Raw genomic sequence first — 28000 nt, 5'->3', positions numbered from 1 at the left:
TACCGGAAATTTGAAAAATATACGTTTCTTTTTTGGGGTTTTTATTTCTTCGCGTGATGCCTTTTTTCGAAATTGGCGCTAGATTTGCGCACGCGTTGATTAATTGTCTAACAAGCAAGCCTTGTTATCGATTCTGCATTATTCGTATTACTTCTAGAAATATTTGTACATCAATATAAAATCTGACGAATCGAACAACGGAAAAAAGTTTGGAAACGTTGAGAATTTACGGGGCAAAATTTCATTCGAGCATTTTTATTTTTAACCAAGTTTTACTCCAGTGCAGCTAAAAATTGATTTGATAAAATGATGAGAAAATGACGATTTAAGAAGCACAACTTGAAATCAATTAGACGGAATTTTATTCGGTAATCTCTCCTAGACGCGAGAAAAATTTTCATTCAATTTTAAGTTATTGGCTTATTTGCCAATAACTTTGAAAAGATTTCTCATTATTATTCCATTTGTTAGTGCCAAAATCATATATTTTATCAAATTTTGACGTTTTTTTTTTGTGAATAAATTGTCTAGACATCGACTCACGATCAAAACAATTTCGTACACCAATGATATTCTTTTGCGGACAAAACTTTGGAAATTCATTTACAAAAAAAAAAAAAAACGACAATCTAGAATTCATTAAAATTCGACATTCCTGGCATAAAAAAAATGAAAAAAACGATACAGAAATTTACCGAATCATGCCCTAAACTAATCGATAATCGGCAGTTCGACAATATTCGAAATTCGTGGATTTCAAATTTATTTCTTGCAAGCTTAATTTCTTTTGAATCTACCGTTTAACGAAGAAGAATCGTTCACAACAGAGAATACAATCCGATCGAGTTAAAAACAATGTTTATTATAATTGTCAATATTCCATTCTCCGATCATAGCAAAATATGAAATCTTTTTCGTTACTTCACTGAATTTTTTTTCATCTATACCACCATCGAAAATTATTGCAACGGTTAAAAGTGAGCGTAATGAAAAAAAAAAAAAAAAAAAATGTAACGCACGGTATATTTTTCAATTATAGTTAAAAAAAAAATTCAATTTTCATTCTCCGCCCAGAGCTAAATTTTTCAGTTGCGGTAAAACGTGAATATGTAGTTCGGGACTAGACGGTGATAAAAACTAAAAATTTCTCCCGGTCCGTGCAATCCTACCAAATTTATTTACATTCACTCAACTATTCCCGAATCTAGTAAACCGTACGTTATTTCGCCGCGATGTGCAAGGCAGGTGTTTATGTACCGATATTCAGTTTGTACCAACCTACTGTACCCGCTACGTGCCTTGATTCAACGATTTTATAGAAGCCGGAAAACACGCGAGGTATATGATATATTACGGGCGTGTGTTTGTCCGCAATACAGGTACATACATACACCTGGAATCAGGTTGTACTTACCTGCCTACGTGCAAGCAAGACTTGCAGAACCTTCCGAGCTCTGTTTTATTTCCAACATTTCGGTAGCGCCTACGCAGCTCTATATTACACGACTCAATGCTTGCCTCCCGCGATATTTGACGTTATGTTAAGGTCACGCGGTAGTCCTACTCTTACCGACCGAGGGAACTCGCCATTTTTCTTCCTATGTCAAGTAAACGAACGAACGAAGTATATCAGCTGTGAGACTGGCAACATAGGTCAAAGAATCACACATTTTTTTGACGTTTTTCGGGATATCAGTAAATTTCATGAAATTTGAACCCTTTCCGTTCGTTTGTTTACTTAATGCAGGAAGGAAAAGGGTGAGCTTGCTCGGTCGGTAAGGGTAGGAGTACTGCATAACCTTAAGGGTTTGCTGTATAAATCTAACCTCGTTACCTGTACCGATTGTGTTTATCTAACGGTGGCTCGTGGTAAATTATTAACATTCTCCTGTCTGCCGAACAGTTGAGTGTATAAACGTAATTGCGAAACGAAATTGATCTCAGGATCTCGGATTAATGTTAGAGATTTTTTTATGTTGGAGTAAAACGGCCTAGATTAATATGATTTTTTCACAACTCGGTTTCGAATTCATTTCTTTGAACCAACATTCGAAATGACGGATTACGGTTCATTCGTGAGATTAACTTTGAATGCGATTTCTAAGATTTCGAAAATCAAAGTGGCACGATTTTCTTAGATTTTCAAGATCTTTTCTTTTTTCACGACGTTTGATTCAAACGATGCAATACCCTTAAATGACTTTCGCAAAGTTATAAAATATCCTTCATGTCCTACAAACGGAATCCTTCGGAGCTTTTTGTTTTTTTATATTTTCATCGAATATTGCCTTCATTCAAGCTGCAATTTCCGTAAGCTCAATATTTAATCGCGACGATGAACGTGGAATAAAAGCCCGGCTTTAAAAAGGGCTTAACGAGTTTGATTAACGGTCGTGTTTACGATAATGAAGTATTTTCAATTTGTCATAACCAAATACAGGATCCCGCACCCGCGCTTCGTATCCATTATCCATGAGGCGTTAAAATCTGGTGTGACCGTAGAATGAAAGTGCAATGATGCAGGAGATTCGAAAAGTACGGAAGCATTTGTTACACGTATCCGCATTCGTCGTGAGTGCAGAAGAGAGAAAAACTGTCATATTTTCCAATACTCTGCAATAGCCCAGATATTGGAAGGCGTCGGAAATGGAGGGAAAAAAGGTGTTCAACTTCTACATAGAAGTGAGCGACCGAATCCCATTTGTTATATTCATAAAAAAAAAAAAAAAAAAAATTGACGAGCAGAGTTTCTCGACGTTTTTTCACCATCGTAGCACTTGGCGATCAGGTTCGAATGACAATGCGAATAATGTTTAATATGTCTAGCCTGAATAAGATCCGAGAATAAATTTTCTGGTGATTTGAAATTGTTTATACTGGGAAATACACGCTTTTGAAAATCGTTTATGGTGCGGCACAGACCGCAGATTTAAACCGTAACCGTTCGAGGTCTCGAAAGGTATAATATACATGTGAATTTGATGAAATAAGTTTAATTAAAATTGAAGGTAAGCCCAGCTCTCAAGGAGATAAAAAGACAAAGTGGAAATTTTAATTTTCCTCTTATCGACTCGTGGTTTTTTCAAATGAATCATAACGGTTTTTACAGCATTTTACGACAGTTCAGACGAGAACTTGTAGCCGGTACAGTCAATCCTATTGACGTCAAGACGAGAGGAACGAAGGGTTCGTTCAAAGTGGAAGAAACTGATCAAATATCGTCGACAACGTCGCAGTGCTTCGGTCTAGAGGAAATTAAAATCGTAATCAAGGTAAAAGTAGAATTATGAGCTGGGAATAACGGAAATTTCTTGAAATGTGTGAAATTTGAATTACTTTTTAAGTTTAGTTAATTTTAATCGACTTCAATTCACTAAGATGTGATTCTTCACATCACGATGAAGAAACTTCGGCCATGATCTTACAAATCAAACAAATTACATATGCGTTTTGTAATTGAGATGCAATAAACTGCAAACTGGATTTTTATTTTGCATTGAAAGATAAAGCAAATGCAAATCTTGTTCGAATTTTGTGATCGCAGTGAAATAAAATACAAAATTGCGTTTTGTAATCGCGGTGATATTGATTACAAATGAGGTTCGTACTTCGTATTTGAAGTGAAATAAAATGCAAACTGCATTCGTATTTTCTGATTACCGTGAACTAAAATACAAACCGCATTCGCTTTCTGCATTCAAAGTGGAATGAAATACAAAACGCGTTAGCATTTTGTAATTCAGGTGGAATGAAACACAAATTACATCGATAACAAGTAATTACCTTTGGCCCAGTTAAGATTTTTGCAAGTGAATAACACCTTTCATCGGATCAATTACAACTTTCAAATGTAATTGACATCGTTTTATTGAATTCAATTACAAATTTCAATATAACATACAAATAATTGTCTACTGATTATCTATTATCACATGAGAATGCGTGACGCAATTTGTATTTTTTTTTTTTTTTTTGTTACCTCCGGTTTGTAATTCGGATTTGTAATCCTGCACTTCGCTCCACTTGCGAATCATTTTCAAAATCTTTGGTAATTTTGAATTAATACGAAATAAGTTACGTACCTTATACCGTCGAATCGCTTATCCCGAGTTGATCCGGATCCACGCGACGAATTGTTTGAAACGCGTCACACTATCAAGGCATGGAAGAGCTCGAGGATTTTTAGAGTCGAACACGAGTCGAGCGAGTGTGCATGTACGAGAGCTCCACGTGCTGGTATTCCACGGATTTTCACGGTGTCGCGATTCGGTTGTGCAAATTTGATCATCTAAGCTCGGCTCATCTCCGGATCCAAGATGTATGTATACACAGTTGTACACACCTCGTGTGTAAACAATCTGGGAAGTTGCGCAGGATAACCGGTAACCGGTAACTCGATACGATGTCTGATATCCCGGTGTCCTTGTCTGTGCTGCACTGGGACATCGACCAACAACGACGACAACAACAACAACAATCCAATGACAATAACGGCGTATCGCTTCGGTCCGCCATCGATTTTCCCGCGTTTACATTGACCAAGAACCAACTGCAGAATCCACTCTATTCCTCCTTGTTACACTCGCACACTTACGCACATTAAACGCCACTAGCGGTGAGCCAAGTCGCTTACTTATTTACCTACCCGCAAAACTTGCTCGCTTACTTACCTCGGTTACTTACCCGCTCACTCGCTCGCTCACTCACTCACTTAGTTAGTTAGTCACTTACTTAGTCACTCGCCCGCTTATATTCACCCGGCCGTCCAACTCGCAAAGCTTTTTACCAAGGGTGAAAACCACCGTTTGTTCTCTCCACTCTTCCGAAATTCAATTACTGGTATGTTCGTTGATATATTCCGACTACGAGAAAGTTCTTCTGGATATAAGCTGTTCGCACGGTTTATAAACTCTGCGTTTATATATTAGAAATATATGCCGTTCGCGCGGATCAAAAGCGTATTTTTGTAACGGCAGGACCAGCAATTGTCTGTTTTACCAGTCCGAGGTTAAACTTCGGTTATACTGCAATTTTTCTAATCAATCCAACTGGAAAAGTTTTCTCGTAACGAGAAATGAGAAATGTAATTTTCACAGTTAAAGAAAAGAAAAAAACAACCCTTCGACGCCGACAGCTGTAAACATTTGTTGCAGTTACGTTCACGACGGTTGGCTGCCCTGGCGAACGACTGCTCTCGAATTGCAGCGCATGCGCGCATCGAATTTTGGCAGACCGTTCGGTCGTTAGAAATTCACCCTGTATAGATCTCCGTCGTAGTCAGTATTTGGTAAATTTTTAATATTGCCAGGGGCATTCAATATTGACAATCCAATTAACACCCGCGGTTTCAAATTAATCGATTAACTCTCGTTAACGAATGTAATTAAACCGCCGCTGCTCGCTGGCGGAGATCCTAAATACCTTTGCCTTCCAGAACGAAGTCGAGCTTACGATCAGACTGGGGAAAGCCTCGCGTTTTTAAATTTTTACCTCCTTTTTTTTCGACCCAACCGGTGGATTATGTTCAATTTTACTTTCATCGCGAAACCTGCGTGCAATCGAGTATAATCGAAATTGCTTGGTGTATACATATATTCGTATATCTTCACGTTTAATGAGATTCTTTCAAGTAATTAGTAAACCGTATAATGTTTTGTTGAGCGTGGTTGTAAGAAGCGAAGTAATTCAAGGTTGCAGGGGTGCAAAATATTTGAAAAGAGTTTTCGAATCGCTCGATTAACGCAAGTTGAATCAACTCTGAGAAAACATTTGAATACTTCGCGAAATTTCGATGAAGAAAACTTGAATCCCGGTAAACATTTTTCAAGGTATTCGAGTAACGCCGGGATTAACTTCAAATAACTTCTTGATCGTTTTTAATTGCCATAACTGCACAAACTTTCTCGATTTCGAATGACGTTAAAGGGCGTTGAAATAATTTATGATCCTTAAAGCACGACTTGAGTACTCTTGAAGGACCAGAAAGTGACTTTAAATGAATTCAGCCAACTTCAAAGGCCTACTTTATGCTCTAAACGACCGTGCAAGAATCTAAGTGACTTCAAACGACATTGGATAACCTCAAATAAAACTTGAATCGACCCCAAATGATTTTAATGTAACGTCAAGTGATCTTGGACAAGTTTAGGTACAAATTTAATCGACTTCAAGGAACTTTAGATTACTTCAACTCGCTTTTAGACGCTTTGAATCAGTATAAATGACTTTGTATAACTTCAGAGGTAATATTACTGGACTTGGAATGAACTGGTTTCGAATTCACATTAAACCAATTTACGTCATTTCCGACAAATAAATTGAAATTAAGCGACCGCAATTTGATTTCATTAAACTTTAAACAACTTCGAGTGACTCGAAATGACTATGCGTCGTAGAATACTTCGAATATTCTTACACAACTTTAATTTCGGCTTGACTTGACTCGGCATAAGCGGCTTCGACTAATTACTTATAACTATAACTACGCTACTCTACGTAATTGCAGCTCAATGCGACTATCATAAGTACACAAGACTTTTAGCAACTACAAATTATCTTAATAAATATCCTCGAGTAGAAATTTAATCGGCTTTAAGTTACCTCAACCATAAGTTTATGCAGACAGGTGCTGATTCAATGATTTGAAAAATCGTTGCTTAACTTTGACTACAATTTCACGTAAGTTTCGATAACTACAAGTTATAATCTCTCACAATTTCTATTGTAATGAGCTTAGAAAAAAGATTTGAATAATTTTATCCACTGAGACGTAGTTTAGGTATACTCGAAATTACGTCGAGATGAATTCGAAAAAATATATTTACAAACCATTTTACGATACTTTACATGATACTGTAAGTAATTTTTACCGATTCAAAGCGATTTCATGTGAAGTATAGAACTTTAAAATTTATAAAAGTAAATTTAACAAAGAATCGAAATCTAGAATCGTTATCAACCCAAAGATTCTATATTTTGGCTTGATATCTATATTCTCATCCATTCCGACAATGTTATATCGTGATTTTCTATACCCTGAACCTTCTACTTTTCATCCCCCAAACTGAGGCAAAGGATTGTTTGATACAAATGACATTTCTCTGATTCAACTAAATGCTACTGTGAAATGCAGCGAACACAATCCTCACTTAATTCAACAAAATACTTTTGCCGGAGGAAATACTAGTCACAACTTAATATATATAACTAAATCAAACTGACTTCGAATGATCATGCTGACTATCGATTTATTCAATATTAACACACCGCGAATTTCTTGCGGGAATATGAATTTTGTATCAATAAAATGTGTGATCGTTATGACTCAAAATTTGATTGAACGCGCCGTAATCGTTTTATTTCAAAAACACGAATTTTTTTCATCCAAACAAATTGGGCTGGTTTCAAATACATGTTTTGTTGAGTCAAGAGTTCAATGGTTGAAACAGGCAATGAAATTTGTTCTTACGAAAATCTTTCACACGTTTACCGAACAATAGGAGTTATTCAAGCCCACAAAACGTATTCGTAAAATAATATTTGTCTATGATTCTGTTGGCTCGAATTTAAACCAGATGAAAGCGTGTAAGACCGGAAAACTTTTTATTGTGTACGTAGAAGTGCAATGATACATGTCAACAACGTTTGAATAATTGCCTACCTTCAATATTAATTTCGATGACTCGAAACTTGACATTGTGCAGTCTTCATTTGTATCAGGATCTGCCGACAACTTTATCTCACGTTATCCGTGTCTGACTTCCTAAGCGACTACCCGGCCTTACAATTATATCCGAAGCTACTTCTGAAGCGAGAAACTTCACCGCCTAGCGGCCATTTATGGTACTACCACGCTGACGTTTACGATGAATATATTCTCTACTTTTTTCAAAGTATGTGGTGTTTCTTTTACCTTGTAAGGAAATTAGTTTAGCTGATTCAACCAGTTGTAACGATGTCAATTTTTTATTGGCTAGATTAATGTATATATTTTATATCAAGCACCCAATTGTTTCTGTCAACAAAACACGCGACTCGGAGAAACAACACATAAGCCTCAAATGAAATGATATTCAGTTGACTCAACTTCGTAAACGCGTGAAAAGGTTCACTCGAATGAATACTTGACTCGATCGTGACAAGAAGGGCTTTCGCTGAATCAAGGAATTCGCTTGACGATTTCATTTCGACGAACTAACTGAATCGAAATTGTTGAATTCAACTCATCGTATTCGCAACAAACAAGCGAATGGACTCCAAGAAGATGTATTTTCTTGGTTCAAGAACTCCTTTCCTTTCCCCGCTTTTCTTATCTGTGAATCTCAGAAAGAAGGGCAGACAGCTCGGATACCGAAGTACACTTTTTGATGGGAAAAAAGGGGCGTGGCAAACTGTAAGTCTCCGTTGATCCGAATGAAATAAAAAGAGCATTAGCGTTATTCGGGGCGGAACCTCGCGGTATCGCCGCTTGCTCATGCTCCCGAATGGAATCCCCAGCTCCCTGGTCTAATTCGAAAACCGATGCGAATCGCAATACGCCGCATTACAAGGGTGCAAATTGTAATAGCCTTGGGGTAGGGCGGGGTTTTAGACCAGAACCAGAGGGGGAAGGTCACCCCCTAAATGGATTAGCGCGCCTCTCGCCTCGGATTCACCCCCAACTCTTCGTGTCGACGACATGCATATTCTATCAGCGATTTCTGGTCGTCAAAAGTTACAAGATAGGAACCGAGACAAGCAGTCAAGGAGGGTGAAAATCCTTAGCAAAGTCCTGACCAACCTCTAGCACGCAACACCCTTGAAACGTAGGTGCGGAGAGAAAAGAATGGCAACCATACAATCGGAGGGAAATAGTTAGTTTTTTATAAAAAATATTATTGCTTACAAACCCCTTTGTTCGATTCGAAGGTTAGACGCGTTCAAATTAAACGAAACCTTTTTAGTATCACAAAATGTAAAATAACCAGAACTTTTCATGCGGAAGGAAATATTTTTTCGAACAATTTATTCTATTTCAATAAAACATTTTTTTTTTTTTACAGATTCATCGAAGCATATAATTGTCATCCGAAGAAAATACTTTGCTGGGATGAAATATAGTTTAAGACCAAGTTAAATGAGAATTTGTTCAACTGAGAAATTGTTTATTTAAGTGTTTCGAAAGTGAGCCAGAGCATTGTGGTTTTTCATTTAATATCCACTCTTTTGAAAAGAATTTTCTTTCAATGAATGTTTCGTTATTTTAGGGTGATAAATTGTACCTTGATGAAACGTTTCAAACGAACTCTTTTCCAAAAATAATTTTGACCATTGAAAAACGGGATTTCCTCAATCGGTAAAGTTAGAAAAAAGCATCGAGTGGGTTTGCGTTACTCGACTCACGCAAACTCAAACGAAACAAGTTCCTTTAATTTTCATGCCCGTTTGCTAACGGTATAATATTGATTGGAAAACTCATCCTCGAAATTTTATGCGAGAAAAAATAAAATTCAAAGCTCATACGAGAGAGGAAATTTCATGAAACGTCGTAATCGAGTTGAACGAAAAATAAACAGATTTTTCTTTTTTTTTTTTTGCATTTTTGAACCGTACAAATTCCGCCAACAGTCCTGCGGCTATTAATGAAAACGTTGGATTTCCGTAGAAACGAGAAACCGATTACACAGCAATTCATGAAATTTCAGAAAAAAATATAACTTCCGCAAAAATTTTCCACGGTTTTCGCAAAAGTTGGATTTTGGTGGATGTTCTAAGTTTTCGTGTCACGAACTTCACTCAACTTGTTCATGATTTCTCGATCGAGGCTGAATGGAAATTTTATCTTTGTCATTCTGCAAAATAAATTTTATTTTATTTTTTCAACAATTTCAAACTTTGGGAAAAAATCGTATATCCTGAAGTTTCTTTTTCTTTTCCTTCTGTAAGATTCTGTCGTTTTCTAAACTTTTCGATCTCTGCTATATTCCAAAAACCCGAGATATCGATCGTACTTTATTATTATCATCATCAAAAATTTGATTCAAAATCAATATACGATCTTCAAAATGTATCGTGTAAGGAAATGGAAATTGGCTCACGGTGAGAAGCTTGAGGCTAATTTTTTGATCCTGTCTCTGTGAACTTGGAAATATTTCCTATTTCCGAACGCTTTTGCCTCTCGTTAAATTTTCACACATTTCAATTGATCATCGCCAATCACGTAAGAGTATCTAAGCAATAAAACGTCCAATGAACCGTCTTGAATTCCGACTGTAGTATAAATCCGAAGAAACTTATATCTGCAGGCTTGAAGCGTATAGTGTAATGTATAATAATTATACAGAGCGATAAAAAAAAGGTATGCATAAATTTCGTCGAGTCAGAGAAGAAGATGAAAAAAAGAAAAAAGATACGTTGTAAAAACGAGCGAGGAAGAAAAGTACCGCGGGACTTATCGTCCTTCTTCAAGAGTTTGCAGGATCAGAGCCCCGATTTTCAAGCCGGAAATGACAAGAGTTGAAAAAGTTTTTTTGCGACGAATCTTCGCTCGGTTAGAGACGCGGAATTTTTCACCCGAGATTTTATTGTTAGTATCAGAGAATCGGTCAGGATCACTTGTCCTGAATCAGATAGTGTAAGAGAAAGAAAAATATATATTCCCTGGATTTCATATGAAAAACAAATTATCATTTAAATTCATTTACATATTTTCGATTTAAAATCATTTTACAACCACAACTGTCATGCGATTTGAAATAATTGAAAAAATCTCTCGACAACGCGATATATTTATTGCGCTTATGGATTTTATCCTAGAACGTGAAATACGTATGGGGCATTCCGTGTCAACTCGACCAATGATTTTTTCTCGCCATTTTTGATTATCTTCAGGATTTTTTATACGATTCTCCGATCTCAAAAAAAGCACTCCTGAACTTTTTCACACATCTTCCTACAACCGTGAGATTTTGTTATTATTCGCACCCATCTGAAAACTGGCGTTTCTTTTGTTTTTCAAACTCTCAAAAAATTTCCAAAAATTCTCTCTTCAAATCAGAATCTTTCGACGCATTGATGCCATACATATTTATTTGTTAATCCGTGTTTTCCTCGGTGTCTGAAGAGAAAAAACGCAATATTCTTTGTCCGAATTGTTCTGTTTTTCATTGATTTTTATCACCGTATATTTTTTTTTTTTTTGTTTTTTTTTCACCACGCGGTGATAAAACCAAGCGCGTATCTCTGGGTATAGGTAGGTGTAGAAAGGAGTTGGCTGAAAAGAGATGTGCGACGGTTAGGTATAATACACATAATCCGCGTTCAAGATCCAAAAATCCCATTCACCGTTGAAATCACCCTCGGGGTGACGCATTGTACGCCATAAGATCTCTTTCAACGGGTGAGAAGAAAGATTTTTATCGTGATATTTTTTCATATTCTTGTCGCCGTGGGATCAGGGGGATATTTTCTACGGTATCGCAAATGAAAATAAACAGGGGAACTAAGTTGCACCTAATTTGTGTATATCTATACGTTACACGTTTCTACGTTTATACACTTGTACATAAATAATATAAAAAGTTTTACGTATAAAAATCGAAGGTGGTCAAAACTATTAAAAACGTGATCTTGTACCGTTTTTGCAAAAAAAAAAAATTCAGAAAGTCGCTAAAAGATCGGCGAAAAAAATATTTCTGTCCGTTTCACATCGTCGCGAAGAATTTTTGTTATTAGTTATTTTTTCGCAGGACTGACGGATGTTGGAATATAAATTATTGCGAATGTAAGACAAGTTTTTAACCAGAGGTGAAAAAAAAAAAAAAAAAAAAACTGACATAATCCACGGGTTACTTTTTCGACCCCCGGAATACAACATTGAAGTTCAATCAAAATCGGAGAACTGAGAAACAGAAATAAGCGCGTTCAGTGCCAACCAATGATGAATAAAATTTTTTTATTAATCTACTGTATAAGAAATTTACTGTAATATATTGGAGAGAGTATTCAAAGAATTCTTTTCGGACATACTGTAAGCTACTTTTTTGCTAATTTGTGTTAGTTTTTTTGATTCGAAGAATTAATTCTACGTAGATATTTCTTTTTTTTTTATAACAAAAAATGGCAAAACTGTTTTTATGATAATCTGAGACGATCATTCTGAATTAGCAAAATACAAAATCAAACTGAAAGCACAGAAAAAAGTGTAAAACCCGACTCAGTTTCTAAGACATTCCAAATCAATGTTGCAAAAAAAGATTAAAATTGCAATGTCTGAGTTGTTTTTAAAAAAAATTCAGTACATTCGGTCGATTTCACTCTGCAATGGCTCATTTTATTCGGCAGACTTTCTTCTACAAATCCACAGAATTAAATCGAACGAATCTACTAGATTATGAATTTTTTTTTCAAACAATTTCAATCGAAGCATCGAAGTCTAAGCTTTCGCTTGTGGTAAAAATGAAAATAGTTAATGGTTGAACGGTAACCGGAACTAAAAATTTCTCTATGGGAATGAACGACTATCTCATAAAAGAGATTACGTAACGAGAATGTAAATTGGTTTGTTCGGTTGCATGAATAATTATTTCATTGTAAATTGTACCAAACGCCTGTTCTAGCTAGTGCTTATACACGTGGTATGATATCTTTTACCCCGTTTACTTTTAAATAAATGAATAAATGAAAAAAGGATCAACGCAAACCGTCACTTTTCAACCACAATCCTCCGCGAACTTGAAAATTTTCAATCGTCTCTGCCGCAGTAGCGAAAGCGAAGGTGTTTTGCGGCCGAAAATCGCTTGAGCTTTTTCAGCAAAGTTTCGAAAAACAAAGAGCAGATGAGAGGGTAAAAAAAATGGGGGGAAAAAAAGTAGCCTGAAACTTCCCACGGTACGTATTTCACGTATTGGTACCCTCTGAAGACGTTCCCTCGACTACCGCTCGCTCGTTTTTCTTCTTCATCCGCTCCTTCTGCCTGCCCTGGTCTCCCTCCTCCAAGTAGTCTTAAATAAATCCCCTCGAAGGTTTGCCAAAGTTTTCCGGATCGCTCCTCGTCTTCTGCAACCCGGGCAAGACATCGACGTCAACTACAGCATGCCACTCGGAATTTTTCTTCGATCCTAAATTCTTGCAGCAACCGCTTCAACTTTTTTTCTACACCAGTACCTCTGCCTCGGACCGAGCCTGGTATTATTTCTATCGATGTTTATCTAGTTGTTATTCGCTCACTGAGAAAAATTTCAAATTTTATATACCAACTAGAAAAATTTCGATTGCGGTAAAAAATGAAAATAGTCAAAGAATGAGCGGTAACCGGAACTGAAACTTTTTCTCAGTGTTTTCTTTTTCGCTCCTGCATCGTTTTTCTCATTGAATATAATAATTAATACGAAACATTCTACTGCTAAAGTAATTCGAAATTCCGTAAGAACAAAGTCACGAAGATATTTGCAAAATTTATTCTTAGTTTTTATTAACTTAGTTGAGCTAATCTGCACTTTAATTTTCGGAAAACAATGTCGAATTAAAACTCTTCTAAATTCATCGATTTCAATAAACTCACCAAGTCCCTTCGGTAATAATTTTTCTCGATTTGTTTCCGAGTGTGAAACGATAAAAAAGAAAATACCACATTTTTTCTAATAGATTCAAGTTCAAAGTACCCGCAAAAAAGCCGGAATATTTTTAATTATTTATCGAACCACAGGCCAAAAATTTTTAGTAACATAGTAATACTCAATTTCATGCATTACCGAACTGAATATGGTGTGAAAAAAAAAAGTTACCAGAAATAAAGAACAAATAAAAAAAAAGAACAAAAAACATTGTTAGAACACAAGTTTTGAATCAATTGACATGGCGTATAGTTTTTTTTTTTTCCTGATATTTGTTATTCGCTGAAGGATAAAAATTTGGAAAATATTATCGTGAATTGTAAATTTGTCTTTAGCTTTAGTTAGGTTACGAATATAGAACAAAAAAAAAAAAAAGAAACAAAAATCTATGCTTGAACAGAAGTTTTGAATCAATTCATACGGTGTATAATTTTTTTCCCTGATATTTGTTATTCGCTAAAGGATGAAAGGTTGAGTAATATTGTCGTGAATTTGTCTTGGGTTTTAGTCGGGTAAATTTTAGCGCTAGTTTTCAGCTAGTTTTTAGCTAGTTTTCGAGTCCACTCCAGAATGCGGGTACTTTTCTTACGGCACCTCCGTCAGGATATATACTTTGTACCGTGTACTATTGTACGTAGTTCTAGTGGTTGTGCAATAAACAACAATTTCCTATCTTCTTTAAACGGTAAAAATCCAAGCACAAAGTGAATAATTGAGCGAATACTTGCCGTTCGTCTGGCTGACTCGTGAAGGAATAACGATGGCTGGAATTATTTGGAAGAATTCCTATGATCGATTCTGGAAGCCTAATGTTCGTCCTCTGGAAATGCCACGTGTAGCAGCCCCCGAGACGTTATTTTCAGGTTCCTCAATTCAGTAATTGGGTACGGCGGAGGGTTCGGGTCCAAGAAGCGTACAGCGAAGCTCGCAGTTTGTGCGTGGGATGAAAAAAGAGCGGAACTTTGTATTTGATTTCATGGAAAGGCCCGAGACGACCCGTATTCCAAATTTTTATTTATTTATTCATCTTCTTCCTCTTCCGAGGAACCGAACGACGGGAATTCTATTCACAACTGGCTGGGATGGACACGGTAAAGTAAAAACAAAAACGTGACGCAGGAAGGTTCAAAAGTTTTAGTCAAACTAGTCTAGTTACGTGAAACTAAAAAAGTCCCCACGATACGGGAAAAAAAAATACTAAAACACCGAAGGACATTATTCTACTTATTTTTCTTTTTTTTTTTGCTTTTTACCAAAAAATCCATCCTGCTAGTACAATTACGATAAACGAGAGTAAATTTGAGGATTTGTAGGAAATTCATCGATCATTAAAATGAACTATTTTTGATTGGTTGCAAACGAGCGGTGTCAGATTTTTTGTTTGAAAAAAAAAAAAATTCGGATGATCGAAGTGAAAAATGTCTGGGTAAAAACTTTTTACGCAAGCACAGGTATCATTCTTTGTAAATTAAATTCAACCTGATTAGCCTCAATTTCGGTTTTCAAACCTTTTTTCCGTCATGTTTTCATTTCAACGAATATTCGACCCTGTATTTTACTATTGGACGTCCCCGTTCATCCTCATTAAAACCAGTTTCTGTATAATTTCAGGTGGAACGGGAATGTTTCAAATTTTTTCACAAAACTGCCTAACAGCGACTAATTAAGTCCCTTTGTGCGGTGTATATATCTCGTTCAAACAGAGAGAGGCAGAGAATTGTTCAAAGTATACGTAATACGTATAATCTAACCATCCATGATCCAACGAAGTGAAAATATTCCGTCGAGTTCCAAAAAATTAGTATATCATTAAAAAGCCTTTAGAACTTGACTTCCTCACTGAAAAAATCTCAGCTTTCATATAAAAAACTCGAAAGTAAGATAAACTTTCGTAACGCATGAAAACAAGTTTTTTTGTTTTTTTTGGTTTTTTTTTTGAGATTGATTTCGAGTAGTTATCCAGAAATAAATAACGTTCTCGGAAAGATGAGAATTTTTCGCATTAGATATCTATATTTCCATAATTTCTTTATACCGACCCAAGAAGTTGTCGGAATTTTTTTCCAATTTTTTTAGCCACCGGTTAAATTTGAAAACAAATTGAAAAACCAATTCCGAAAATAACATTTTTTTTAAATCTGAAAAAATTCACGCAGAATCTACAATTTGAAATGTGATTTTCAATCACCACGCGATAATGGGATCTCAATATTTTCCTGTTTTTTTTTTTTTTTTTTCAGCAAGTTTTTACTTTTTCCGCGTCGGAATCGACATTTTTTTTTTTTTTTTTCTCTTCTATTCCCCGATCCAAACAGATCACGAAATCATAGAGATAGTGTGACTTTGCAATCTGTTCAGATCGAGGTATATAAAAAACAAAACCGACATGGAAAAACTAAAAACTTGTGAAAAAAACAAAAAAAAAAAACAAAGTAAATATTTGAGACCCTATTATCGTGCGGTGCTCAAAAAGTCGCATTTTGAGTCACAGCATCGTTGCGAATTTTTTTTACGATTTTTAAAAACGTCGTTTCCGTGATTGGTTTTGCAATTATGCATAAATTTCACCGGCGGCGAATAAAATGCGAAAAAAAAACAAACAAAAAAAATCCCGGGACCATTTTTTTTTAGATCGGCAAGAACATAATACAAAAAAAAAAAAACGATCGGAATCGAAGAGGACGAGGTACGTCGTCCGCTAATTTGTCTTGGAATGCCCCACATACAAAACTGACCTGAGTCGGGTTCTCGAGCTTTACGCGCTTAATTGTCGACCGTTGTTGGCAAATTTTGTTAACAGTGCGCGGTTCGGATTCTTGGCGTTCATGGCAAACGCGGCCCTCCCCTCTCCATAATTCTATCTCTCCATTGAGATATTCCTCACCCAAAACTCGCCCCCCCCCCCCCCCCCCCCGTAGTATCCCGTCCCATTTACTCCTGGCAACCCCTGGCCAAATGGGGCGCTGGTTCGGAGCCGGTGAGAATAGTCGCTAACCGAATCCTGTAACGCTTCTGCAGAGTCTTTGACGAGAATTAACTATCGCCCATTCATTCTGCCATTAAAGAGGCCGGGACGAACCCTCGAAAAGCTCGTCAAAAGCTGACTGGCTGCAGGCTATTTTTTTCATCCACTCAGGCCTCTCGCCATCAAGCTGCAGCATTCATCCTAGTGGGTATTACCGACCGTTTCTCTCCCCCCCCCACCCCCGCCCCTCCGCAACGGCTTGTTCACCGTTCGAAATTTGAATGAACCGTTTACCCGTACCGTTTCCGAGAGGGAAATTAATCAACCCTTGTACGTGTTATATACTAAAGACGATGACGTGTTTTTTTTTCCCGGGAAAAGACTTATCGAGCGTTTAAGGTTTATTTTCGCGCTTTACGAAACGGATGTTTGTCCGGTAAACTTTTCCCCTGGCTCAATTTAGCAGACGAAGTTAAACGGTCGGTCGGAAGTTGGCCAAATTTATTACGAATTTGTTTAATCAAAGACTTTTGTCATCTTGGGTGTAGAATTTTCAGTACAGTGCGGATCGAGAATTGTCTTCTGATTTATTCGATCAACAGTGTTGCGGTTAAAAGGACAAAATCACTGATCAAAATTGACCAAAACGATACGATGTCTCGTGAAATTTTCGCGATCTGATCCATATTGAATAAATTCAGAGGATTTTCTCCTGCGATGCACAAGGTTTTGTATAATTTTACGAATTTGAAAATATCCCACAATGATTTAAACACTCTTCCAAATTTCATAAGAAGCTTATATGTAAGACACCGTAAAGTATCAAAAACTTTGTGGAATTGTGTGAATCACTTGAGAAGAACCTACAAGAATCATTAAAAAAAATCATAATACAAGCGGACCCGTGATTTCGTGAAATTATCCTGTACTACGTCAGATTTGAGTCGACTCGATGAAATTCGATAAGATTCCATAGGCATTTGATTACAGAACTGTAGAAACCTTAAAAGTTTCGGGGTTTGAGGATTTCATGAGACTCCGATTCGTGAATCATTTTTTAAGAATTTACGAACTTGATGAAACGTCAAAACCATTTATAGAACAGCATTCGATAAAACCTATAAAAAAAAAAAAAAAAAAAAAAAACCAAGGTTGCACGGAATTTCATGCATTTATCAGGTACTTCACAAGATGTGGGACTACCAGATAAAATTTGTTACGATTGGATAGTAATATTGAAAGGAATGAGTTCTTAAGGCTCAGACACCGCCTTATTTCGCAAAACAAAATAAAAAAAAAAAGAAGTAAATAAAGTGTTTTAATAATACCATGTCTGAACAGTATAAAACAAATATTTTGAATACCTCGCATAATGTGCATACCTGCGACGTTGCCAAATGTACAACCTAACGAAAATGACAATCGAATTTTTTTTAGATTATGTTTTGAATTAATAAACGACTGACAAAATTCGCCAAAATTTGATATATTATTCCTAAATATCCATTTTACTTTATTCGATATTTTTCTTTTCGCGTCCAAATATTTTATTCTGAAACAACCACCTCGAAACTCTCAATTTTTATCCCAATCCCTATCTACGCAATATAAAATAGCTCAACTTTGAAATCAAAAAACTCAGTAACCAAACGGGGAAATCGTTTTCAAACTTTATACAACTGTTCAAAATTATTCAAAAAATTATATAACTAAAACTCATGGGAATTAAACATTCCCGAAATTACTGCGCAAATACCTTAAGAATGTACAGAAGGGCACTGCCTCAAGCCCTCGAGGAAGGTTGAGAGTTGCGAAAGGTTGCCCTCAGCCACTCGAGGCCAAGGATCTATTGGATTCTTTGTAAGGTAAGCGTACCAGTTTAACTCTGCCCCAATCCTTGACCAATTCCATTTGTATCTGTTTGATCCTTAGTTCTAAAATGACCAAAAAATAAATTTGCACTGTCGAACCCTCCAGCAATTGGTTCTAGTAATGGAGAAATTAAAAATTTGAGCGGTGGAAATATAATTTTTGAAAACGAAAGGGTCAATAACTGGTTCTAAACGTATCGATACCTGGTACACTTACCTTGAGTGCGAACTGCGACGAACGGAGTACGCCAAGTTGATAGGCTAGTTATCGGTTTACGAGGACGGGGAGCTAGACGAGCAAGAAAAGCTTAAACCGCAGAGGACATACACAGATGACAGATAGTCTAGAGATGGAGAGACAGATAGGCCAGCCGGCCGATGGAATGTGGGTGAATACACAAAGACCAGAGACAAGATGGTGAGAGAAACTGTGATATTGCCGAGAATACCCAACTCACCGCCTTGTCGCCCAGCTGCTCAACTCTGCAGTGAAGAAACGCCGTCTGGCCAACAGCCGCAGTCACGTTTCGGGGCACGTTGTACTCAAAGTACGGCCATCCACTGATGTTGTGTTGAGTAGAACCCGAGTAGGACCCGACTGTTGACACTTCGATGCCTTGACCAGATCCGTAACCTGCTGTTACAACAAGGAGAACCAGAGAATGATTAAACACGTTGTCAAGACCCATTCAGAACGGTCACTTAACTCACGCCCGGACTTGACACTCGACTTTAGTCGATTACCCATTCAGACGGAACGCTTTTCCCGAAAACATTAGTAAAGTTGCGAGATCCGAAGTCCACTTATCTGTTTTCAATCAGATCGATGGACAAAAAAACGGTCCGAGTTCCGAAATCGTAAACTTTGGAAGATGGATGTGATTACAGAGTAAAATCAGATCAGGGTGGGTCTCGTCATTGCTGATTTCACATCCATTTACGTGTTACTCAACTTTAGAGTAGGTACATATGATACGTGATCGGATGTAGTACGATATCTGATTATACCATCGACGAATAAGATCTATTCGATATGAAAGCAAATCAAATCACGTATCAGTAAATGTGGTCAGTATTTATCTCATAAGGAAGGCATCCCAGGTCGATCTCTCCGATTTGATTTTTTTTGTAACACGTTATAGTACACTAAAAACTAAGCGACACGTATTTTTTTTTTTTTTTTATCTTCCATCCAACGTGTTAAAGGGGTGAAACCACTCTCCAAAGTAAGGCATGCCAAGAGGTGATTTGGCAGTTTGTTTTTTATTTATTTTTCTTAGTTGAGAAAATTACATTTTTCATTACTCCTTAAGAGGAAACTTTTCTAGCTGGATTGGTTAGAAAACATTATGTTCTTGTGGGTGAAACCGTCAAATCGTCCCTTGGCATGCCTTACTTTGCAGGGTGGTTTCACCTGCTTAAAGTGTTTAATGGCGGATAGGAAAAAAAAAGTGTCGCTTAGTTTTTAGTCTACTATAACATATTACAAAAGAATTCAAAACGAAGAGATCGAACTGGAGTACCTTGTCAGGTCCAATCGTATAATAAAGAGCTAATTCCGAGGACATGTAATTAGATCTGACCAAATATGATGTGAATCTGATTTTATAAAACCGTATTTGATCAAATACAATGTCAGATCTGTTGAATGAAAGAGAACTGAGTTCAACACTTGGGTAGGTGTATTTAAATTATTCAAATTCGCACGAATGGCTACATAATCATATGTATTTGGACCCATCGTTTGGTGTAATTGAAATTGACGACATCTAATCAGATCTGATCCGATACGGACAAGCATCAGACCTGAATGCATGTACTGATTCAAGTACCAATGTACTACATGGTATGGTATTACACGGAGTTGCGTCATTCACGGAAACATTTTTCTCCGAGGCTGTATCAGAGATGTTCTCAAGGATCAACTGACAGCGCAGTGAGACAGAGGGGAAAAGAAGTGTTCGAAAGCACCGTGAAACGATGTCGGTCAACGATTTGGTGGTTTGTTTAACGTGGAAGCCCCGGGATCACGTACCGCTAAATCTGATCAGAGGAAAAGCACCTACAAGCAAAGGTTCCACGTGCCACGTCGTCCGGGTTAACGGACGAGTATGTGAGCTTAAACCGAGGTCACGAGTTCTATAGACCAAAATTCGAAATCAACATCAAAGCCAGGTAGCAGCTCGAGGGAGCTTCAATGGTTTCTATGGGGCCGATGTGTTGAATACATGTTGAATTTCACCCATTTCACGACCTTGTATACAGAAAAGCGTATGATAAGCTTAGTACACTGATCAACACCGCGCAAACGCTTTTTCACCGATTACTGGCTCGCACTCGGATCACCTTTTAATCTCATCGTGTTCATCGTGATGCACTGTTTTTTATTCGTTTTAGCCACGCACCCCGTGTCACAGGAAGTGATGTACCATCGAAAATAAATTCGCACATAAAAACGTGGGATTTTTTAATATTTACACCGGTCAACACTAATTTTTAGTCTGGGTTCTAGATGTCAAATTTTTGTTACTTTTACGTAACTAATAAATGAAAAGATCGTTCGATTAGGTAAAGTTTGTTTTTGTAGAAACCCGAAGGATGTTTCGGATTTTAAGAAGAGTCACCTATTTTCTCAAACATTTATCGTAAATAACAACTAAACAAACTTCAGCTTTACATTTAAATCACTCTTATCCAAAAATAATAACTAATAATAATAGCTACAAATGAAAATGAATTGATAGAAAAAATCTAACAATGAATATTTTTTGTACTTCTTCTATTTTCGTATGAACTTTCTCGTATCAAACCCCAAACGTAATCTCCCATCATGCTCTCATTATACTGCCCCTAATAACGTTAACAACGATAAAGTCCATCGTATCTGGGTGAAAACGTTTTCCTTTTACTTCCGAATAGGCATCCGTATTAGCTATCAACCAAAAGCTTCAAGACTTATTTATCGACGTGAAAAAGACAAAGAAAAACTTTAAAAGTAATTGATAAAGATTTTGGTTATCATTCGATGTATGGAATCGAAATATATTCATCTCACTGGATCCGCAAGAAATTTTTTTTTTTTGTTGACCTGTGTTACCAGAGTGTATCAACACTCGAATTTAATGTTTTCAGCATGATATCGAGAATTTCAAATCACCCAAGAATCCTTGCGAAGGGTGTGACTAGACCGAATAGACAAACTAACCTCGTCACGAATACTATAAACGAATCGCGTTCGCTTTCACACACTAAACTATGAAGCAGAAAACACTTGGCGTATTGAAATTCAGTGATTAATAAACACGCATGCGCAAAATCGCGTGATTTCATTGGTAGATTCAGATGATTCGCATCAAGTCTTGCGTCTGCTTGTCAGATTGACCAACTCAGCAGCGGCCAAACGTTAACTATCGAAATTCATAAACGTTGCGAGGTTATGTCGCATTGAAAATTTTACATGACCGAAATGTGAAGAGTCTGCATTCGAGTCAACATAACCTCGGAACGATGACGCTTATTGACAGTTCACGCCGGAGCCAAATCAGAGACAGAGTTGGCCAGCTTGTCAAAAAAAAAGAAACGAACAACTCGGCGCATGCGCACTAAGGTGTTCAGTACATCATAAGACTGTGACACCGTTTTGGTTACAAAGTACGAATTTTCTCGTCATGTGTATTTTTTTTTTTTCCATATTCATGTGCGGATTAGTCGGTCTAACGTTGAAAGGCATTTTCAAAGATTTCACAAAACTTTCACTTTATTGATAACATTCTTTTAATTAAGTCTTCGTCTAATTTTTCAAGTTGCAGAAAATTTTTACGATGGATCGCAAATTCCGATAAATGTCAAAACGTTTGCATAGGCTTCCCGAGGATTTGATAAGATCGAAGTTATTTTCGAAAGATCAGACAGATTTATTGGAGCCTCAATGAATGTACGTCGGATTTGATGCAGTTTCGAGAAACTTCACGAGATTTCATACCAGGGTTTTATAACTTTTAATAAGATTTTATGGAAGCTTCGTAGCGTACGTTTCACGGAATTTCATCCAAGACGACTTTCCGAGATCACAACTGCGAGTTATTTATTAACGTGTGAAGAGAGTGAATAATTCCTAGTGTCGTAAAATTTGAGGATATATACAGAATTGCAGTGTTTCGAATAATTTTAGAAGTGACCATTTATTATCACGTACCCCCTGAAGTGAATTTTCGCAGTGAAACCTTTTGAGACATTGAATAATGTATGTAAAATAATGTAATAATGTAATGTATAATGTGAAAATTTGTAATGTATTTGTATAAGGTATACGCATGACGTATGGAGGTAGAAAATAAACAACGTTTGATAAATTTTTTTTTTTCACCCCCCCTCTCTCTTTCTCTTACTCTCTTTTCCGCCATCCTTAAAGCCAGCGGAGCGTGTGGCTGGCAATAAGAGAAACCAGACCGCACCGCCAAGTCCGCCTATACCGTTTTGATAAATGTAGCTAAAATACAATAACAAAAAATAAGACAAAATAGGCATTTTATTTTAACGGCGGGAACCCGGAGCCCCGGGAGTCGGTAGCCGAGGGATTTCGATCCCGTATTTTATTTCTTGCTGCAATATAACAAACTGGAGACGACCGACCGCGTTATATGCGCCCTCCACTCTTACCGTTACGACCATTTTCACTATTCCCGTTATTATCATCGTTATACGTGCCTTATATGCTTTTATCCTTTTATTTCGCGGCTATTAATTCATGCCGAGAATACGTACCTCCCTCAGCCTGCAACTCGTAGCTTTAAGCATCGAGGGACCCTGAGAACATTTCTTGCTCCGCATCTTCGGACTTCTTCATCCAGACTGTAACAACTTGTCTAACATCGATCGAACTACCGACACGCGTATCCAATATTTTGCAGAATTTACCAGATCGAATTCGCAAAATTTACTGCAAAACTTTCAGATGAAAACTAAAAACCGCGCACTTGCTTATTAACCATAAACGTAACTTGTTCGTTGATCAAATAACATGAGCGGCGAAATTTAGATTCAGCCAATTTCAATCTAATATATAAATACCTTTCAAGTCTTGTGAAACCCAAAGAATATACATGTAAACTTTTTAAAAGTTACTATTCTTTCACTCACTAAAGTTAACGAAAATAAACGTTCCATGTTAAAAATCTTCAGTTCGGCTACGTGTTATCATTTATTTGGGGAGTTACTCTGCTTGCGAGAGAGGTAGCGAACGCGACGCCATCTAGCAGTGAAACGCGACGCGCTGCTTCATTTTGTAGTAAGACACGTGCGGACGGAAGAAACAGTCGAACGATGTCTCAAATACGTTGGCCTACACTAATTGGAACTAATTGGATTTTTTCAACTTGTGTATTTTTTCTGCGTTTCCTCTTAATCTCCTTCTCCCTCTCTTTCTCTCTCTGTTACATTCAACTAATTACTATTTTGCTTATATTTGCTTTTAACTTTTTGATTTTATTTTATGTTAATTAGCAATCATAACTATCATTAGTTTAATTTTTTAACGTGGGTTATACTAGCTGTGTATCTTTTTTGCCCCAAAGTTTTCTAGGGTATAAAATATAAGATCTATCTGTATTTTTTTTTTCAGTCGCGTAGCAATGATCGTCAAAATATTTCCACCGCAGCCGGATTCAGCTTCCGGCACTCAGCCGTTTTGAAAACGCGATCCCAAGGCAAGTAGGCAGGCACCGTGTACCAAATACGCTTTAGAGAATTAACGCTTTAATTAAATATTCCACTTTTGGTGGGCCACTTAAGATTATGAAGTTGTCATTCAGGAGCCGCGTCCTCGTCGAGCTGCTTCGGGGAAAACTTTATTCTTGAGAAATTGAGAGCAAGTTTCGTCCTCTCGGTGCTTATTATGTGTAGCTACACGGAGCCGCCGCCCTCGTCTGGACTTGCTCTGAAGTTGCCTGCAAAACGCGAATCGAAGGGTGGGACGAGATGACCTTTATCGAAGTTTCAAGCCCCTCTTTCGACTAGGTACGAATAGATTTACGCTAATTGATGAGGGGGCGAGGCTCGTGATGAACGAGAACAGAATTAAAGAAATCGGGCATCTCCGCGAGTTCGAGGACCGGGATGAAATCTCGAGATTAGTTCTCCGCTGCGAATTCTTCCCCCCTTCGCCGCTCTTCTCGCTCTCTCACTCTTTTCGTCTCGATGCAGTATACACACATATGTTTCTCTCTTTTTGCCAGCTCTCTCGTACCGATCATGTATAATGATCCGATAGCTTTCAGATACACACGCCGTCCGATTTTTCTATCTTTGAAAGTCATGGGCAAATAAAACATGAGAAGATCACGCTCCGCTTCTTTCGGCAAAGTCAAAGGTTTTGCTTGCCCCAGTGATTCCACAAGTTCCTCGATTTCGTTTTATTTAAATTTATATCAAAGGCTGTTTTCAGTTTGATTAAATACTGTGACCAGTAAATAAGCTAATTATTCTGAGAAATATTTTTCTCGATATCTAGATATTCGTAATCATTTTACGCGATAAACGGTTTTTAATAAGATCATAGCGTCTTGTTACAATTCGAGAAACTCTTCTATGCAACGTACTATTTATATACATAAACGATTTTATGATATTTGAAATCCTTGTTAAATTTTTTTACAATTCCTGTTATCTGTGACAGGCAGAAAAAAATTATCACAGAGCGATTATTTGGAACAAGCAAGTGGATTATTGAATTTTAATATTGATTCAACATTTTTAATTCAGTATGTATGTATCTTTCATTGAGTAAGAAAAATTAAACGGAGGTACACACTTTTTATCTAAAGGAAACTACAATTGAGTTTAGTAGTATTGGAAACGTGATCAAGTTTTGGAAAAATTGAACACTACAAGAATGCAAGAAAGCATTAAATCCTTGAACTTATAAATGACTTGAAATCAATTTCCGTATCGATGAAAAAAATGAGATTACACCAAATCGGAAATGTACAAATTACCATTTTTCATCCAACTGACTGTTGCTTTTCGTAAAATCGTTCAAGTTCATATATCAATCCGATGTCAAACACGCATTTGAAAAAAAAAAAAAAAAAACTTGTAAAAGGGCGAAAATTCTGATCAGAGTTTTTTTGACTTGCAATTATTTAAATTCCAGTGAGCGTTATCTACTTCAAAATGTCTTATTGAGATAAATTCAACTTTCGTAGAATAAACAACATTTTTTTTGTTTACGTTCCAGTTACAAAAGCGCCACAATAGAATAAGAAGAAAAAAAACAGAAACTCAGTTAAACGGATATCGAGTCAAAGTTTTTTCGTATACCTGCAGGCGCGTCGGGCAAAGGGGAAAAAGAATAGAAAGAAAGTAACGAGGAAGAAAAAGTGGGAAAAATAAAATAAAATTAGCCTACTCCCCGGGGGTCACAGGATAAACTCCCACGTGAACCGAACCCGACGTACACGACTGGCCACTCCACGTACATTAGGTAATAGGACCGTTCCATCTCTCTTTAGAATTGACATCGAGCCGCGAGTGGTTTCGCTTAATTAACAAATCGCCGTTTCGTTCGTGAAACAAGCGCGGGAAATCCGAAAACCAGCCGCTGCTGTAGTATTATGGGAATTTCCAACTGCAACGCAACGCAGGCGACACTTGTCCAAATATCTGATTTGATTCCCGCAGATAATCGGAATCGGTAAAACCTTGATTGAAATAAACAATAGATAGTAGATGTGTTAAGTAGATTCTAATTCAATCTTCTTTACCGACCGAGTACGACCTGAACCATTGTTTATGTGTTGAATGACTCGGAATTGGTAAAACCTTGATTAAAATAAACAATCGATAGTAGATGTGTTAAAAAGATTCTAATTCAATCTTCTTTACCGACCGAGTACGACCTGAACCATTGTTTATGTGTTGAATGACTCGGAATCGGTAAGGCCTTGATTAAAACCAAAAATCGATAGCAGATGTGTAATGGTGATTCTAATTCAATCTGCCTTACCGACCGAGTACAACCTGAACCATTGTTCATGTATTGAATGACTCGGAATCGGTAAGGCCTTGATTAAAACTAAAAATCGATAATAGATATGTAACGGCGATTCTGATTCAATCTGCTTTACCGATCGAGTACGACCTGGACGATTGTTACCATACGATTATCTGATATTTGCTCTTATTAAGTAGACTCTTACCGATGGGTCGGTTTTTTTTTCCAAATCTTAATTTTTGAATCTACTATCGATCACATACCAAACGAGAATTTGATCGAATCGAACGTACTTTCGAAGAATTTTAAAAACGAATTCAAAAAAATTTAAATTCGAATCTTAAATTTGTGCAGAGCTTTTGTTCGAAGTAAATAATAGATACCAGTTTTTGTTCATGATCGTTCTGTAGCGACAGAATGAACATCAAAATTGGAATGAAAGTGGCCTTGTTTAATCTTTGTAATCGTTCAAGCAAAACGGAGAAAACAAAATGAGGACGGAAATTAATTTACAATTTGAAATTGAATATTACTAATTTCAAAAGTAAAATCAATGATTATCAAAGTGCATAGTCGATGTCTACGAACTTTAACAGTAAATTATTAAGTGGAAGAAAACATTTTTAATGTTCGCCTGTAAATTGAATCGGACATATTTAACCGTATATTCACCAAATAAATTTTGTAACCAGTGATCTGAAAACAGCGCAAGTATTAAAATAAAACCACCACTACTTTCATCGCGTTCAATTCGCATTTTTTACGTAAATTCATAAATTCGGACAAGAGTCAATTATTGAATTTTGACCAGAAACATTTTCGAAAATTGGCCCACTCAATTTTTCAAACTCGTAATTGTGCGAGTAAGAATTAGAAAATATTCATAAAATTCAAAGCTCAGCGTAACTTGACTAGAAGTTGACAACAACTCTTGACGAAGAGAAATTGAAAATTCATACAAATTATTTCCGAGACTACATCGCGAGGGACAGATTTAGGTCGAGGGAAGAGAAAGCGAGGGGGGAGAGGGGGGGGGAGGTGAAAATTTAGAATTGATGTTAAATTTACGGGTGAAACCCGGAAGGATAGAATCCGGCCTGTGTGGCACTCTTCCGTAAAAATGCATAAATTATCATGCGAGCTAGCCGTATAATAATTAATTAGTCAAAGTAGCCGCGCCGAGGGCTCCGGGACCCTGACTATAAATAAAGATCACTAATAATCTTGCCACTTATACGGAAAATTGTCCCCCTTTTCGTCTTGGGACGGGAATTTCAGGCAGCACCCTGTAACCACCCTCAAACCTCGCGGGGACAAATGGATTTCGAGTTGTTACCTCGCCCTTCTATCCTCGTCCGATTCCTCAATCTAATTTCCTCCGTTATAAGCCGCGAGATTACGTCGTTGGCACTAACGAATTTATTGAAATAAACGCCGTCAGCGCGGAGCTCGAAGTGTTCGGCTGACCAAAAATCCATACTTTTTATTGATTTTGTTACGAAATTACAGTCTTACACCGAATCTGATTATTTGGGTGGTCCTCAGTCGGGTTGTTTTTTAATTTTCTAACTCCCTGGAGCTT

The 28000-nt window shown here is 37.1% G+C and overlaps 1 protein-coding gene across 2 annotated transcripts in view; it reads right to left on the bottom strand.

Moving 5' to 3' along the window:
* The window catches only part of LOC124308481 (zwei Ig domain protein zig-8), a 409568-nt gene that overhangs the window by 280669 nt on the left and 100899 nt on the right, over positions 1–28000 (bottom strand). Inside the window, exon 3 of one of the 2 annotated variants that reach the window (XM_046771229.1) lies at positions 18887–19065. In XM_046771229.1, coding sequence (XP_046627185.1) covers positions 18887–19065 — 179 coding nt within the window. The remainder of the gene's footprint in view (positions 1–18886; positions 19066–28000) is intronic. The other variant, XM_046771230.1, reaches the window with a different exon arrangement.

The sequence above is a fragment of the Neodiprion virginianus genome, chromosome 7, assembly GCF_021901495.1.
Source record: "Neodiprion virginianus isolate iyNeoVirg1 chromosome 7, iyNeoVirg1.1, whole genome shotgun sequence".
NCBI classification, from domain to species: domain Eukaryota; kingdom Metazoa; phylum Arthropoda; class Insecta; order Hymenoptera; family Diprionidae; genus Neodiprion; species Neodiprion virginianus.
Note: the sequence above shows the minus strand (reverse complement) of the source record. Positions and strands in the feature narration are given on the sequence as shown.